Here is a 16,202-nt window from a genome sequence, read left to right on the forward strand (position 1 = left end):
TGGACTTCTTTCAGAGGTTCACATGAAAATATGGAACAGCAGCTCATGGAAAACCTTAATGAGCTTTTCCCACAGCTGCTCTTGATGTTGTTACTTGATAAACATCATTTGAGGTTGTTTGGATTGAAGAGTATAAGGAAAGCTTGAAATTGAGCAACTAGCTGAGACTGACATTGATTTACGGTTCACATAACTAAAGCAATATTCTGAAGCATGAACTCAGCCTCGTCCAGTCCAGGTTGACTTGTGATTCCTGAGTCAAATTGGAATGTTTTTAAGCAAGTAAGACGTGTCCTTTTAAGATTTTCAAAAGAACAATAAAATAATTGAATTCTATCCCTAGATATCTTATGTTTAAGAGCTGGGTAGTGGCTCAGTTGACTTGGAAGAGTGTACTACCCAGTTGACTTGGAAGAGTCCTAAGTTTAATGCCACAAAGAATCACTATGGGTTTCAAAGCATGTTAATATGAAAGAATCAATGACACTTTTAATTGAATCAGGGATGAAATAGAAAATTTGGATTTTCTCCATTGGGTTTTCGATTCAAAACTTTGTTTCAAATGTCTGTTTTTTGGGTCTTTCACCTAGTTTACAGTTGCTGATTATTATGTTTTCAGACTTTTCTTTCATTTATGGCTCTTTATCAGGTGGAGCTTATGATAGTTCAATGTTTTGGTATGAATCATCAAACAAATAGTTTCTTTGTGCAGGAAAGGCTCCCTACCGAAGTGTTTTAACACATGGTTTTGTACTAGATGAGAAGGGTCTTAAGATGAGTAAATCCATGGGGAATGTTGTGGACCCGAGAACTGTTATCGAAGGAGGGAAGAATCCCAAGGTTTGATCTGATTTCTCTTGATGTAAAGGATTCTTATTATTATTTTTTATGGTTGACGTGTGGATTTTTCCTTTTGACAGGATGCACCTGGATATGGAGCAGATGCCTTGCGCCTTTGGGTATCAAGTGTAGATTATTCTGGTGACGTGTTGATAGGGTCTCAAATTCTTCGTCAGATGTCAGATATATATAGAAAGCTTCGAGGAACTTTGCGATATCTCTTGGCTAATCTGCATGATTGGAAAGTACGTTCAGGTTGTCTACTTATTTTATCTGTTTTCTTGGTACAAGTGAAATTGTAGGAAGTGGAAAATTGATAGATTGGAAAGACTAATGCTACAGTTCTCTCACTTTATTTCTCATAATTGTTGTCTGTGTTTGGATCCATTTAGCTACCTGTGAAAAGCCTCTAGGATCCCTATATAGTGCAAAGTCATGTTTGTATGAATACATTATGGTACGGTTTCCTTAGTTGTCATGATAGTTTTAGTTGTTCTAAATATTTAGAGTGTACATTTTTTGGTTCTCTATGTGATTATCGTGTAAACAGTTAAGACATGCTTACCATTCTCTGTGTCTTTTTGTAGCCTGAGGCTTCTGTTGGTTATAGTGAACTTCCAATGATTGACAAGCATGCATTATTCCATCTGGGAACTGTGGTAAACAGCATCAAAGACCACTATGAAACTTATCAGTTCTGCAAGATTTTCCAGGTACTCTTCATTTATGAAGAGGTTTGTGCTTAAATAGTAAGAAAACCACACTCCTTTATGGGTGCGACTTTATAAAACCTTCTGTTTTTGCCCAAAGTGTGCTACTCATTAAACATTTTAGTTGTGGTGCCTATAGCATTTTTTGACATCCTTCCTCAACGTCACTTTTCCTTTGCAAGATTTCCTCCATACCCTTATCAAGTACCCTAGCTAAAATAATTATCCTTCATGCCAACATTCTCCCCTCTGTCCTTTCACCAAAATAAAGAATTCCCACGTTTGGCATTTACCTTGACACATCCTCACTTTGTTTCCTCAGCAGCAGCACTAACATTGCAATGGGACCTGTTTTCTAGCCTCTACTTCCCTTTTGCTTGCTCCTTCTCGACATGTAAGATATAGAGTTTCCTGTCCATTTCCTCACACTTCTCCAAAAACTTCCATGGCTATTCCTCCTCTACGCCTTCAAAAGCCTATTATATCATCCATTCCTTCCCTTCTAGTTTCCAATCTACCCTACTCTTCTTCCATGCCCCACTTTCTATTTCATGGATGCACCCTGTACGCCATCTGTGGCCAGGGGTCATAGCAGTGGAGGCTCACATCACATTCATTTTCCTTCACCTAATGAGATCTTATTTTGTGTTGTATTGCATTGTTGCATTCATTTATTCCCTTGAGAAGTGGAATCCGATTTTTGTAAATTTGGTAGTCAAGCATTGTGTTACAAGTAAGATCTTACTTGCTCTATTGCAAGTTATGCAAAAGTTCACCCCATCTTTGTTTTGCGAATTTATTTGTGATAAAGAACCGTGAGTGGTTGCTTGTTGTTTGGCTGATTACAGATTGTGCAACGCTTCGCAATTGTAGATTTATCAAATTTCTACTTTGACGTTGCCAAAGATAGACTTTACGTTGGGTAAGGAATTCTGCCATTTAAGATTTTAGGAATAGGTATTCTTTTTATTTCGCTATAATCTCGCAACTGTAGTAGTTATCTATGCAATTTTCTTTTGATCTAATTAAGACAAACTTTAGTTATCTATGCAACTGTAGTAGTTATCTATGCAACTGTAGGGTTATTATCATCTTGGATCTAATTAAGACAAACTTAGTTGACTGTAGCTAACTTCGGCTTTTCTGGTTTTGAGAAGAGAAAGGCATGGGTTTATCATTGATGGAAGTTGGTGGTAATCTCATGTCTCAGTCCATTCCATAAAATATTATAATTCTCACCATTTGATTTATAAACGTTGTATGCATGTAATGAAATTCACTCTGTTTTTTTTTTTCTTACGCAAAAGTAACATGCTAAAGGTGTAACATCGCAAATTGGAGCTAACGCAAATTGGAACTAACTCATGTATTATAGGTTCTTGAGTTCTGCAACTGCAGACTGCATGTCATTCACACTATGTTTTGGTTGAAGAGACCGGCTTAAATGTTAATAGGCACCCTGAACCTATGTTACCTAGATACTTTTCCTGTTCACCTACGGACAGTCTGACACTCCACGAAACAGGCTGCAAACTTTCTTCGTACATGTCGGGTAAAATGACAAGAGTGTTTGAATTTTGAAGTATTAAACACTTTCCAAGGAGTGTCTATATTTAAAAAATGCGTTGTCTTGTCTTGGGAACCAAAAATGTCTCTACCAAGATTGGTCCTTACCTTTGGAGGTAAAAAAAGTAAAGTCTATCACTGTGCTATTTAAGCTTGTATGATTAAATATTGACGCACTTATTATATTTTGAAGGCAAAAACAAAAGGGATTGTTTTGGGCAAAATAATAAACTAGAAAATTATCAATGAACTATGGCTGAAAAAATTAAACGACGATTTACTTATTTATTCCTAAAGAAATATTTTAAATTTTATACTTCAGTTAAAAATGATAATCCTATCATATTTATATGTAATAATTTTAAATATTAAGCTAGCAGTTATTACTTAACAATACAATAAAAAAAAAAACGCATATATGTACATTGAACATAATACATGATATTTTTGTTTATAGTTTTTCCTTTTACTTTTAAGTATTCTATCTAGGATTTGTGAGCCACTTACAATAAACCACGTAGTTACCAAAAAAGTCAAAGGTAACTAATTGAGAACAAAAATTGAATTGTAAATATGCTAGTTATCTATAGTACTATTCACTAAGTATCTCTTTTGACAAAACCATGGAATATGGTCAAATATATGTTATCATATATACTATCTCATGTTTGTTAGAGGATATGCCAAAATATCATTTAGGGGTGGGATATATAAAAATTGATATTTTACAATTTTATCAGGCAACATTTATTTTATTTTTGAAAATTCTAATGAAAATTTACTTCTACGGACATGTCGGGCTGTGTCTAGTTTTTAGGCTGAAGTCCTAGATACTTGAGACTTACTATACATGGCACCTGTGGCGGTATCTATGTAACACTGCCCTGAACATATTACTATGTACAAATTGCTCTTACAATGCCAGCATTCTTTTAATGTAATGTACAATGACCTTATTCTAGTTAATCACATAACTCCTGTAGGGAAGTAATTTTTGATTATTTTCATTTCATGTTTTCTGATTGTAATCTTCTTTTTGTCAATCATATATAACTCTTCGCAGAAGGTACCTATTTGATGCCTATTTGGTGATTATAATGTTTCTTTTGAGTTTTGGTGGACAAAAGTAGTTGATCTGGAAATGCTGTTCCCTAATATGATCGACAGTGTCAAACTTTCCTGTTACGATATTTCATTTACTATTAAATTTGTAGTAACAAAGTCTTCATAAACATCTATACGTGTTTTTCAGCAGTGGTTTTGTTCTTACTGATTGGTTAGTGATATAGGGGTACAACAAGTCTAAACCGAAGAAGTTGTCAAACCGTCCTTGCAGCACATCTCCTCTGTATTGTTAGGGTGATTGCTCCAATATTACCACATTTGGCTGAAGATGTATGGCAACACCTGCCTTTTCAGCATATGTTGCAAGATGGTTCCATTGCCGAATTTGTTTTTGAGTCACGTTGGCCGGATCTTAATAAACAGTGGCTGGGTATACCAGCTGAGGAGGTTGATTACTGGGGAAAATTACTTGAGGTAATTTTTTATTCTTTAATATCTTACTGACTGATATTTTCATTGATATTTCTGCTGTTCCTCATCTTGTTTTACTGCAAAATCTTTAACCTGTGAATCTATTATGTGTTCCATTTGGATTTTTTGTTCACAGCCAATATGCTGTGAACAAACTAATACTGATTTAGAACAAATTACAAATTCACCACCGGTTTCTATAGACAAGCGTCTAAATCACTCATGGGGAGTACCATTTCTAAAACTGCATGTTCTATTGTGGCTATCAGACAGTTGAAGGAGCATGAATTTTTTATAGCCTCTTTCTGTATGGAATGAACAGGCATACAGGTGTCAGTCTGTTATCTTTTTGGGTTGTTTAGTGTTATCAAATGCTGGATGCAGGCTCAATGCAGTTGGGGGTTCGATGCTCTGTGGGTTATATGGGTCTCGATGTGGGTGCATCACCTCCAATGCATTCAATAAATTTTGAGAATTTTAGAACCTCATAAAAATATTAGAATGCATAGGAAAAGCATAAATGTATGTAGTTATCTGTGATACATTGGCTTTCTAAGTCACTTGATAAGCTGATAAAGAGTAACAAAATTTGTTCTCTATTATCTACTGGTGTAATACAAGTAAATGTAAAATGAAATAATCAGTTCCATCTCATTCATTAAATTAAATAAATAAAGTCAAAGCATGAAATGCCAAATAGTCGTAACATCCAATGAGAAAAAAGTACTTCACTATCACTTGTACATGTTACATAACATCCAAACTCCTAAACCTAAACTCCAAGGGCCAAAAGCTTATGACATACAAAATAAAAGAAAAATCAGTACATTCAATGTCTCTAAGTCTATCAACTATCAACTCTCAATTAGACAAGTCATATGATGATACATCATGTGCATGTGCATCTCCCACATTCGAAGTCGAGGATGTAGAGGCATCATCATCACTATTATTGTATCCCTCGACATATGATTCTTCCTCCTTAGTTTCCTCTGAGTTAACATCCTACTCCTCGACCTCTAGAACTGATGTTGAACTGGACCCCATTCTCCTCCTTGCGATCTAGTTCTAGGTCTTACTTCTTCTCCAGCCCTCGTAGCTTACTTCTTTTCCAAACGTAAATGTAACAAAAATTATTAACGATGAAAATTTAAAATGGATACCAAACGGACCAAAAAAATGGTTTCTTCTAAAAATATTATTCTGGTTACATTTTAATGAAATAATGTAACATATCATCAGAAATGAAGTGTTGAGTTCGCATTAGCCTCTTCACCTAGTTCCTGTTTCCAGATGTGACCACTAAGTTTACAACCCTTCTGAAACTGCCTGCCTATCTGTTCCGGTTTAGGAGATTATTCAAAGAGATTATGAAAGGCTGCAACAACCCACACAAGGAGATCCGATGATTGCAACTTTTATTTTAGCGAGGGGGTGTCACTCATGACTTCATAATATTGAGTAATATAAAACCTGTTCAATGCTGCCATAGATGCTTGGAAACGATGGCTGTGATGCAATGTGATAATGAAAAGCATTTGTGAGCACGTGTGTGTGTTGTTTGTTTTGTGGACAAAATATACTCTCTTTTTATTTTTCAATACACTTTCTATCATCTTAAATCCATCCATTTGTGACCAGTTAAGAGGAGAGGTGAATAAAGTTTTGGAGACTGCTCGTGTTGCAAAGGCAATAGGATCAAGCTTAGATGCAAAGGTTTATTTTTATACATCCCATGAAGGCATGGCGTCGAAATTGTATAATATGTGCTTTGCTAGCTGTGACGCAGATAGGTTGCATCGGATATTTATAACATCCCAGGAAAGTGCAGTATTTTCTCTCTAGTTTTAACGTTTTCAATGCTAAGTGTTCATATGTTAGATGGCCTGACTTTTAGTGATGACCATTTCAGGCTGAAGTTCTGTCCTCATTAGATGATGACATAATTGCCAATATTCCTTACACGGGAGAGTTTGATTTTGAAGGGAAGCACAAAATTTGGATTGGCGTATCACGTGCAGGAGGAGAAAAATGTGAGAGGTGCTGGAATTACACTCCACAGGTCGGTTCATTTATGGATCATCCTACGCTTTGTTGGCGCTGTTATCATGCTGTGGTTGGATCCCAACCTCTTGCTGCTGTTGCTGGTGCCCATTAAATCCCCACACATACACACACACACAGTTTTTATTCTTAAGTGCTCCATGGAAATGTACGTGGAGTTTGATTGAATTAGGGTTTTTTGGTCCTTCATTGTGGAAATGTACATTCTTTGAGTGGATTAGTTTATCATTTGAATTAGTGAAGGCTCAAAAAGAGCAAGGGGTAGGTGTCAAAAGACAAGATTGGGAGTAATGAAAAAAGATATGGGGACTTATGGTATGACTTTTGATATAGCAGAATCGTAGATCAGGATTTGTTTAACTGATCACAAATAGTTGGAAAAAAATTTCAGATGATGATGAAATTTATTTGGAGAAGTTAATCATTCTCAACTAATTAGCGAATATATAGTGATTTTCATGTATAAGAGATAAATAGTTACATTATAGACAATCCTTATAGAAAGTGCATTCTTTATTTATTATATCAACCTTAATTTATAAAATGCACATCTGAATCCTAATCGAAGATTCAATGCCTATGAAATTGAAAGTTTTAAAAATGGTATAGATGAGTAAATCTATGAACACTTAAAATATTGCAAATGGATGATCAAAAAAATATGTTATAACATGCATTAGGACTTACAATACTTTATTGTTTCATTTCTATACATCTTGAGGTACCTTTACTTTTATAGTACAAAGTTGATGCCTTACATAAACATTTACTGGCTATTAAAATATAATTAATAGATAATGAGCAGTATAAAATTATTTCACAAAATATAAAGGGCATTCATTTTTCCAAAAATAATATTTCAACAAAAATAAAAAATTTTTTAAATTTCAAGTCTTACATTTATTTGAAAATGGGAAATAAAATTTTCTCTGAAGAAAATAATGTATATATCCGTTATATTTAGTGTTATTACGGAATTACTGTGATGCTTTGTTATTACATGCATATTCATTTTGTCAACTTTATAAAAAATTGAAAATGGGATATTTGCGATTTTTCAAAAATGTAAAATTATCTTTCATTTTCCAGTAATTTAACTGAATTTCAGTTTTTTGAAAAAAATGAAATGTCGTGTTTTCGGTTATCCAAAAACCAAAAATTAGATATTTTTGGTTTTTCAAAAAACCAAAAATTATCTTTCATTTTTTAGTAACTTACTAAACAATTTACTAGAAAGAGATTTTCAGTTTTTGAAATAACCAAAAATGTCGTATTTTAGGTTTTTTAAAAGATAGATTAGAATTAGGTTACTATTGATGAAACCCAATTTCGATTTTTGAAAAACCAAATTGGGTTACTTTTCGATTTTTCAAAAACCGAAAAGGCTTACCTTTTCGGTTTTTGAAAAACCTAAAAATAACCCAATTCGGTTTTCAAAAATTGAAAAGGGCACTTCCATCTTTTTTTTTTTTTAATGTTATGAAGTTAAAAAAATGGGTATGCATATAATAACGGAAATTTCACAGTAATTATGTCATATATGTTATTTTCCCTTTTTTTTAACCTAATCCTCTATAATCCATGAAAAACTTATTTCTAAGTTTCTTGTAAGGAGATCTTACTGCCGGTCTCTCATTTTAATTTGACCGACTGTATTCCTTGAAAAAAAAAATTCGCAAGCAAAAGAAATGAATTTAAGAATTTATTTTTATTTTATATTGCAAATAAATTTTATTCGGTTTTCATATTGTGGTTTCTATTCTCACTAACACTGCTACAATAACACTTAAAAAAAAAAAAAAACTAACTTCTAAACTAATTGAAAAACGGGCAAAGACCTTCCCCATTGAACTACCAAAAAAAAAAAAAAATTCCACCCATTTTCTCTCTTGCTTGCTTACTTTCTCTCTCCTAAACTGAAGCAACCATGGTGCATATAGATCTCGTTGTTCTAGCCCATTGGACATGTGAGATAAGAATTAACCTTCTAGTTTTAGGTATCTGAGATCAAATTTGGCTTATACACACTAACTGTACTCATTATAGGGGAAACAAGTATAAAGCAACCATTATCTTGAGATAGCGCTTTAGCATTCCAGAAAATAAGAGGACTTCTTTTTTTACGACTACAGTACTGGCACCAAGGCCGCAGTGTCAAGTCAGTGGAGTTAGGTTTTCATAGCACAACGTTTTAAGTTTCATTTTATACAATCAAATTAAAACCTATCAAATGGAAATCTTTGTGACGGTCTTAAAATATATTTTTATATTATTTATAAAGCTTAAAGCTTCAAAAATAATGTAGATCGACAGGTCTATGAAACCTTGAAAATCTAGTTTAAAGTTTCAAAAATAGTGTAGATCGACAATTCTGTGAAAGTTTAAAAATCTTAAAAATTAACAGTCCAAAAATGTATTACAAAATAAACTATTTCCAAAACTTGAAATCTAGTTTTTTCTCATGTCCATGCATCTTGATGTTGAGATGATCAATTTGAAGATATTTGAGCATCAAAACAATCCTTTTTAGTGAAAATTTTGAAGTAGGCTCTAGCTTGATTGTTTAGAGCCTCGGCTCTATATAAATTTTTCCCTTCTTATATAACCTTGTCAAAAAAAACAATTTCCATGAACTTTAATTTATAAAAAATACTTTTATAGCCCTGTTTCACTCACACCTTTATTTTATTTTATGACAAGACAAGCAAAAACTTAATGAATGGGTTCACATGGATAGTTGCATTGGTCCCATAATTTATTAAGCAACCCAAGAAAATATCATCAAGTGGACATGTGCAGGGTACATAAAATAATAGTACCAACTTTAACAATGTCTCCTGTTATAATAATTCTTCTTCTTAAAATGGATAATTATAACGGTTGCCATATTTTTGAAAAAAAATAAAGGAAATTTGTATAGGTGGGATTTAAGGAATTATTCTTTGATCCATATTTTCACAAATTATATGGTGAGATTTTTTTTTGTTGTTGTTATTATAGGTTTACAACTAGTTCTTTGAAACATGGAACCGGTTTATTTATTTATTTATTTTTTTAGCATTTGTGGGGCAGTTTAATGGATACAATATTGAACCATTTTATTTCTATTATGTTCCATGCACCCATATTTTACCTTTTTATTTTTTTTTGTTAATGTAATTGAAATTATGTTTCTTAAATCACACTGGCCCCTATGTTTTTTTTTAAATGTATTGGTTCCTTGGAACGTTGGACCAACCATAGTAACGAATAGATTCTAAGCTAGGGCAGTCGTATGCCCTAGAAATAGGAGAGTTAGATATTGTAACTATGGAAAATTGTTTCCTGGACAGTCTAAAGGCGTAAAGCATCCATCTTAAAGATAGATGCATAAAGATGGTCCATAACGGTTCAAATGTTTTTTTATTTTAGATCCGGTAATCATTATTCTTATTTATAATTTTTAATTTTCAAAATTTTTTCCAAGCCCGCATTTCTACACTACGCGGGCTGGCCGCATAGAAACCGGCTACCTTATCTATTGCGCCGCCTTATAAACTACAGCGGTCTCTCTATGAGATATGGATACCTTCTTCTGTCCAACCCTGAAAACCGCAACAGGAATGCTGAAGGGCAGGAGGGTTAATGAGAAGGTCCAACCCTGAAGGGTTAATGAGAAGAGCTCTTCAGAAGCAGCAGAGAGAGGAGGCAGTAGATGAAATACAAACAAAAGCGGATGGACAGAAGAGAGCAAAGAGAGAGGAGGCAGTAGATGGAATCCAAACAAAAGCGAGACAGAAGAGGAGTATATGCAGGGGATTGGTCACGTTGCTCGTAGCCGACATGGCGAAATCACAGAGTTAGAGAGATCAATGGCAAGTGGGCCAAAGATCAAGGGCAAGAGCGTCAAGAAGTTTGAGTTAGAGGTAAATGGCAGGTTCGTATCAGAGTTCGACATGGAAAAATCACCTACTCCAGAGTATGTGAGAGAGATAAAAGCCAGGCCAATGCACTGTTCAAGCGAACACAAATGTTCTCCGGTCTTCGGAATATATGGCATGCGTGGCGTCGGGAAGGGAAGAACAACTACTATAAAAGCAATCCAGGTTTTGAGACATGATATTTATTGCAAGCTCGTAGGTAAGATATTATGTTTCTTTTTTATATTGCAGTTAAGACTGATATGTATGTACTGATGATATTATGTTTATGTTCTGTTTCTTTTTTATGCTGCAGTTAAGACTGATATGTATGTACTGATGACATGATATTTACTGCAAGCTCGTAGGTAAGATATTATGTTTATGTTCTGTTTTTTTTTTATATTGCAGTTAAGACTAATATGTATTTACCGATGCATTTTAGACACGGCACAATTTTTATTAAAAGTTTGTGTCTGTTTTTTTCTAAATATTGTATATTATAGTTCTTTATATTGCAGCTCAAGGGCGGCACAGAGATTGAATCTCTCCCTCGTATGAATCTCTGTGTCTTTATATTGTTATATTGTCATACTCGGAGTGGTTAAATGCAAAGCGAATATTCAATGAGCAATGAACTACATTCCCTCTCGGAATTCTTATGGAATGCTTAAATGCAAAGCGAATCGAAGTGGTTAAAGTCAAAGCGACTCAATTGACACTATGGTTAAATGCAAAGTGATTGAATTGATACTATGGAGTGGTTAAATGCAAAGCGAATCGGAATGGTTAAATGCAAAGCGTATTTCGAGCAATGAGCAATGAACTACGGTCCCTCCTTGAATTGATGCATTTCAAGCAGAATTGATGCATTTCGAGCAATGAACTACAGTCCCTTCCTGAAATGACTTATTTCGAGCAATAAGCCCCTTCTTGAATTGACTTATTTCGTTCAATGAGCAATGAACTACAATCCCTTCTTGAATTGACTTATTTCGTGCAATGAGCAACTTCCTGAATTGACTTATTTCGAGCAATGAGCAATGTACTACGGTCCCTTCCTGAATTGACTTATTTCGAGCAATGAGCAATGAGCAATGAACTACAGTCCCTTCCTGAATTGACTTATTTCGAGCAACGAGCAATGATCAATGAACTACAGTCCCTTCCTGAATTGACTTATTTCGAGCAATGAGCAATGAACTACAATCATTTCCTGAATTGACGCTATGGAGTGGTTAAATGTAAAGCGAATTTCATTGATGAGCACTATGGAGTGGTTAAATGTAAAGCGAATTTCATTGAGAGCAATGAGCAATGAACTACAGTCCCTTCCTGAATTTCCTGAATTGACGCTATGGAGTGGTTAAATGTAAAGCGAATTTCATTGATGAGCACTATGGAGTGGTTAAATGTAAAGCGAATTTCATTGATGAGCAAAAATGCAAAGCGAATCGGAGTGGTTAAATGCAAATGCAAAGCGAATTTAAAGCAATGAGCAATGAACTTCGGTCCCTCCCTGAATTGATGCTATGATGCTATTGAGTCCTGAATTGATGCCATGACGCTATGGAGTGGTTTCGTTCAATGAGCAATGAACTACAGTCCCTTCCTGAATTGACGCTATGGAGTGGTTGCGTTCAATGAGCAATGAACTACAGTCCCTTCCTGAATTGACGTTATGGAGTGGTTTCCATAGCTAAATGCAAAGAGAATTTCATTGATGAGCCAGAATTGACGCTATGGAGTGGTTAAATGCAAAGCGAATTTCATTGATGAGCAATAAACTGGAGTTTCTCGTCCCTCCCCCTTGCCTGAGCAATGAAGTACAGTCCCACCCTGAATGCATAGCGAACTTCATTGATGATCAATAAACTAGAGTCCCTCGTCCCTCCCCCCCTTGCCTGAGCAATGAAGTACAGTCCCTCCCTGTATTGCCTGATAAATGAATTACAGTCCCTTCATTGATGAGCAATAAACTAGAGTACCTCGTCCCTCCCCCTTGCCTGAGCAATGAAGTACAGTCCCTCCCTGAATTGCCCTCGTCCCTCCCCCTTGCCTGAGCAATGAAGTACAGTCCCTCCCTGAATTGCCCTCGTCCCTTCCCCTTGCCTGAGCAATGAAGTACAGTCCCTCCCAGAATTGCCTGATAAATGAACCACAGTCCCTCCCCTTGAATTGCCTGAGCAATAAACTATAGTACCGGCCCTCCCTGAATTGCCCTACCCTCCCTGAATTGCCTAGAGTGGTTAAATGCAAAGCAAATTTCATTGATGAGCAATGAACTACTGTCTCTCCCTGAATTGCCTGATAAATGAACTACAGTCCCTCCCCCTGAATTGCCTTAGCAATGAGCAACCTAGAGTGGTTAAATGCAAAGCGAATTTCATTGATGAGCAATGAACTACAGTGAACTGCGGTCTCTCCCTGAATTGCCTGATAAATGAACTACAGTCCCTCCCCCTGAATTGCCTCCCTCCCACTGAATTGCCTGGGGTGGTTAAATGCAAAGCGAATTTCGATGAGCAATGAACTACAGTCCCTCCCTGAATTGCGAACTATGAATAACTGTCAGTCCCCCTGAATTGCCTGGGCAATGAACTACAGTCCCTCCCTGAATTTGAATTGCCTTTGGAGTGTACGGTTACAGTCCCTCCCTGAATTGCCTTTGGAGTGTACGATGCTCCTCACACTGCTCCTTCAAGACAATGAATCTCTAAACACCATCACGCTGCTCCTTCAAGGCAATGAGTCTCTCCTTTAATTATCTTCCTGCTATCAGGGAGCCCCCTGCAAATTCCTCTAACCCCAAGCCACAATCAGCAAGTGGACTCTCCATGGTGTAAAGAATCTCTCCATCCATAATTAGTTGGTCTTGTTCAGGAATACTAATGGAAGTCTAAAGTGGAAAATAACTCAGATGAAAAAGAAAAAATAACATATTTCATCCACTAAAATATTCATCTAAGAGTAACGCACCATTAACAGTTGGCTTCTAAATCAAGCTCCAAGCTTTTCAAAATATTAATGATACAGAAAAGAGGATTGCATTCTGGTGACCTTCCCCTACGATTTGAGTATCCACCACGTGTTCCTTCCAGAACATCTCTTCTTGAGGAGATGACTCTAGTTTAGCCTCGGCCTCAACTCAAGCATTGGTCTCATCTGTGAATTAGTTGGGTTTTATATAAATATTTGAATATCAGAATTATGAGTTTCAGCTTTGGTCTCATCTGTGAATTAGTTGGGCTTTATATAAATACGTGTTTTAGACTGTCAGCTTTCGCAATGGCTTGGACATAACTCCGGAATTTCCTTGTTTCAAATTCAAAGTTTGGCCTAGACACCTTAACTTTTCAATGACTGTCGCATGACTTTGGCAAAGCCGTAATTCAACTGTGTTCCCACAGTTTTATATTCCATAATAATAGGATGAAAAGAGGTTGGATCCAATTTTAATGGTGACAGCTAGTAGATTAGGGAGTTTTAAAAGGCCCAGTGCTAACCAATACCCAATCCTCATGCAGTTTGGAACTTCATGACTAGAATAAATGAATTTTAGGGCATTTGGGGTACTTGAGCCAGCACGCTGATACCATCTATTATTCTTCCAGAGAGAGTAAGTCAAGAGAAAGCCCAAGAGCCCAATCTTCTTATTAGATTGCTCTCAAATGATACATAGCCTGAAATGCAGAGAGTATACCTTACGATGGTTATTTAGTTTAGGCAGCAAAACCATCCCCAAAAGCATCATGGCTTGACACTTCCACAGTGATTTTCTGACCAAGTAATTGACCAGCTTCATTACAAACTGACCACTGTTCCAATCCATATACAACCATAGTTTTAGTTTCAACGGTAAAGCCACACAAATAAATCAAGCCATTGGATTATCATGAAGATTTTAACGCTTTGCTTAGGCTGTGCCTATGAAAAATCAGGTGGATTCTTTAGTTGCCAAATTCTTAAAATCTTAGATAAAGGAGGAAAAGAAAATGGTATTATTGTAATCTTGAAGTGAAGGAGCATTGCCCTCAGGTTCTTCAATTAAATGTCATAGACCATCAGAATTTCCCAATAAGATGCCATCAGAAAATTCTGTAATATTTCATCTCTTACCGAACTTTTTCTTGTCTGGTATAACATCAACTTGGAGTTACGAAGTGAAGCCTTGAAGCCTACTCAGTGTTTAAAACTCCACTACTGTATATCAATTAATTTAGATAAACAAAACCATATTCTATTAATTCAGATAAACAAGACTATAATGATTTACAGTTTTATGTTAACCTGCAGATTCGAACTTTGAGGACTTTGGGGCCAAATGTAATAAAGGTCCAGTAACCTGTTATTTCTGATAAGAAAAACCACCCTTGGTTCACGATATAACGATAAGAAAAGCCACTCTTGGTTCACGATATGAAGAAGAATTGACGAAGTAATAATTTAGGGGAATGAAAAGAAAATGTATAAACCCAAAATGATGTTAATGAAAAACATCAAATCAATGACAAAACATGAGCCAACAGGCTGAAACCCAAGTTTTTTGGACTGTCGTGGATTACCATCCTTACAATCACATCAGATAAGCTCATGTATTCCTAAATTTGATGATATAAGCTGGCAAAAGAGTAAATAACATAACTATTCGAAAAGAATTGATAAATACCGAGAAAGGATTACTAGTTGGATGTCAAAACCCTTGGCTAAACATAACTAAAATGGAGCTTCCCTCTTGTGCTTAAAACCTCACAGAAGGCTTCATGAGCAGGAGAATACAAGACCCAAAAATATAAAATGAATATACTTTTATTCGAAGTCATTGATCTATGCATCTCTCTATATCATCGTTATCACATTTTCCATGAGCAGTATGATGTGAACTCTCTCACTCTGTCTCTGTCATATATTCCCGAAGAAAATGTATACTACCCATTTTCTCAAATAGCTTAGGAGTTGGTTTTTTTATTTTAGGATCATGGTGTGGTGTTTATGAAAATGAAAACCACGATGTGGTGACTAGGGCATAGGCGTCGACCCCAACCCCTTTCTCAAAAGCAATGGTTATGGAGGGATTCAGACCCTGACCATAATGAACAACAAATATGCACTACCTAGTGCGCTACTTGAATGATCAAACAAAATGTTTGATTCGCCCACCGTGCGGCTCGAACCCATAAATCCGACTTTGTGGGAGAAAAGCATACCACTCTCACAAATCCGCGCATCAAACATTCCCTTAGTGCTAAGGAAGAGTTTGGGAAGACGACTCATAAATCCAAAAAATAAGGCATGTCTATGGAAATAAAAAATAAAAAAAAGAAGCGAAACTTCTCAAATTAACCATTAAAGATGAAACATTTAACACCTTATGATCTACTTTAAAAATACCCACTAATAGCACATGATCTTGAATTCGAATTGTTGTAAAAGGGTAGAATGTTGAATAGTTAATATCTTATGGTACTTTGTTAAATTTAAAAAAAAAAACAAAAAATATATTTTGTAAAAACATAAATTGACCAAGATATCATGAAAGCTTCAGGGATATTTTAGTTCTTTTATTTTTTTAAAAAAAATTATATAT

General features: G+C 35.5%; 1 protein-coding gene and 1 long non-coding RNA gene across 3 annotated transcripts in view; both read left to right on the forward strand.

The window, feature by feature from the left end:
- Window positions 1-7,034, forward strand: part of OVA2 (tRNA synthetase class I (I, L, M and V) family protein) — a 37,293-nt gene extending 30,259 nt beyond the window's left edge. Inside the window, exons 16-22 of one of the 2 annotated variants that reach the window (XM_088859527.1) lie at window positions 713-840; window positions 921-1,085; window positions 1,428-1,553; window positions 2,399-2,472; window positions 4,406-4,655; window positions 6,294-6,470; window positions 6,562-7,034. In XM_088859527.1, the coding sequence (XP_088715653.1) occupies window positions 713-840; window positions 921-1,085; window positions 1,428-1,553; window positions 2,399-2,472; window positions 4,406-4,655; window positions 6,294-6,470; window positions 6,562-6,810 (1,169 nt within the window). In that variant the 3' untranslated portion in view covers window positions 6,811-7,034. Of the gene's footprint in view, window positions 1-712; window positions 841-920; window positions 1,096-1,427; window positions 1,554-2,398; window positions 2,473-4,405; window positions 4,656-6,293; window positions 6,471-6,561 lie in introns of those variants that run through there. The other variant, XR_002280260.2, reaches the window with a different exon arrangement.
- Window positions 7,035-10,278: 3,244 nt separating this feature from the next.
- On the forward strand, window positions 10,279-12,963 carry LOC110006909 (hypothetical protein). The gene is made up of 3 exons (XR_016050181.1): window positions 10,279-10,835; window positions 10,932-10,983; window positions 11,122-12,963. It is a non-coding gene; the product is annotated as a hypothetical protein (long non-coding RNA).
- Window positions 12,964-16,202: the final 3,239 nt, after the last annotated feature.

Source organism: Amborella trichopoda, chromosome 2 (genome assembly GCF_054954075.1).
Source record: "Amborella trichopoda isolate Santa Cruz 75 chromosome 2, AtrichopodaSantaCruz75HAP2 v2.0, whole genome shotgun sequence".
Lineage (NCBI taxonomy): Eukaryota > Viridiplantae > Streptophyta > Magnoliopsida > Amborellales > Amborellaceae > Amborella > Amborella trichopoda.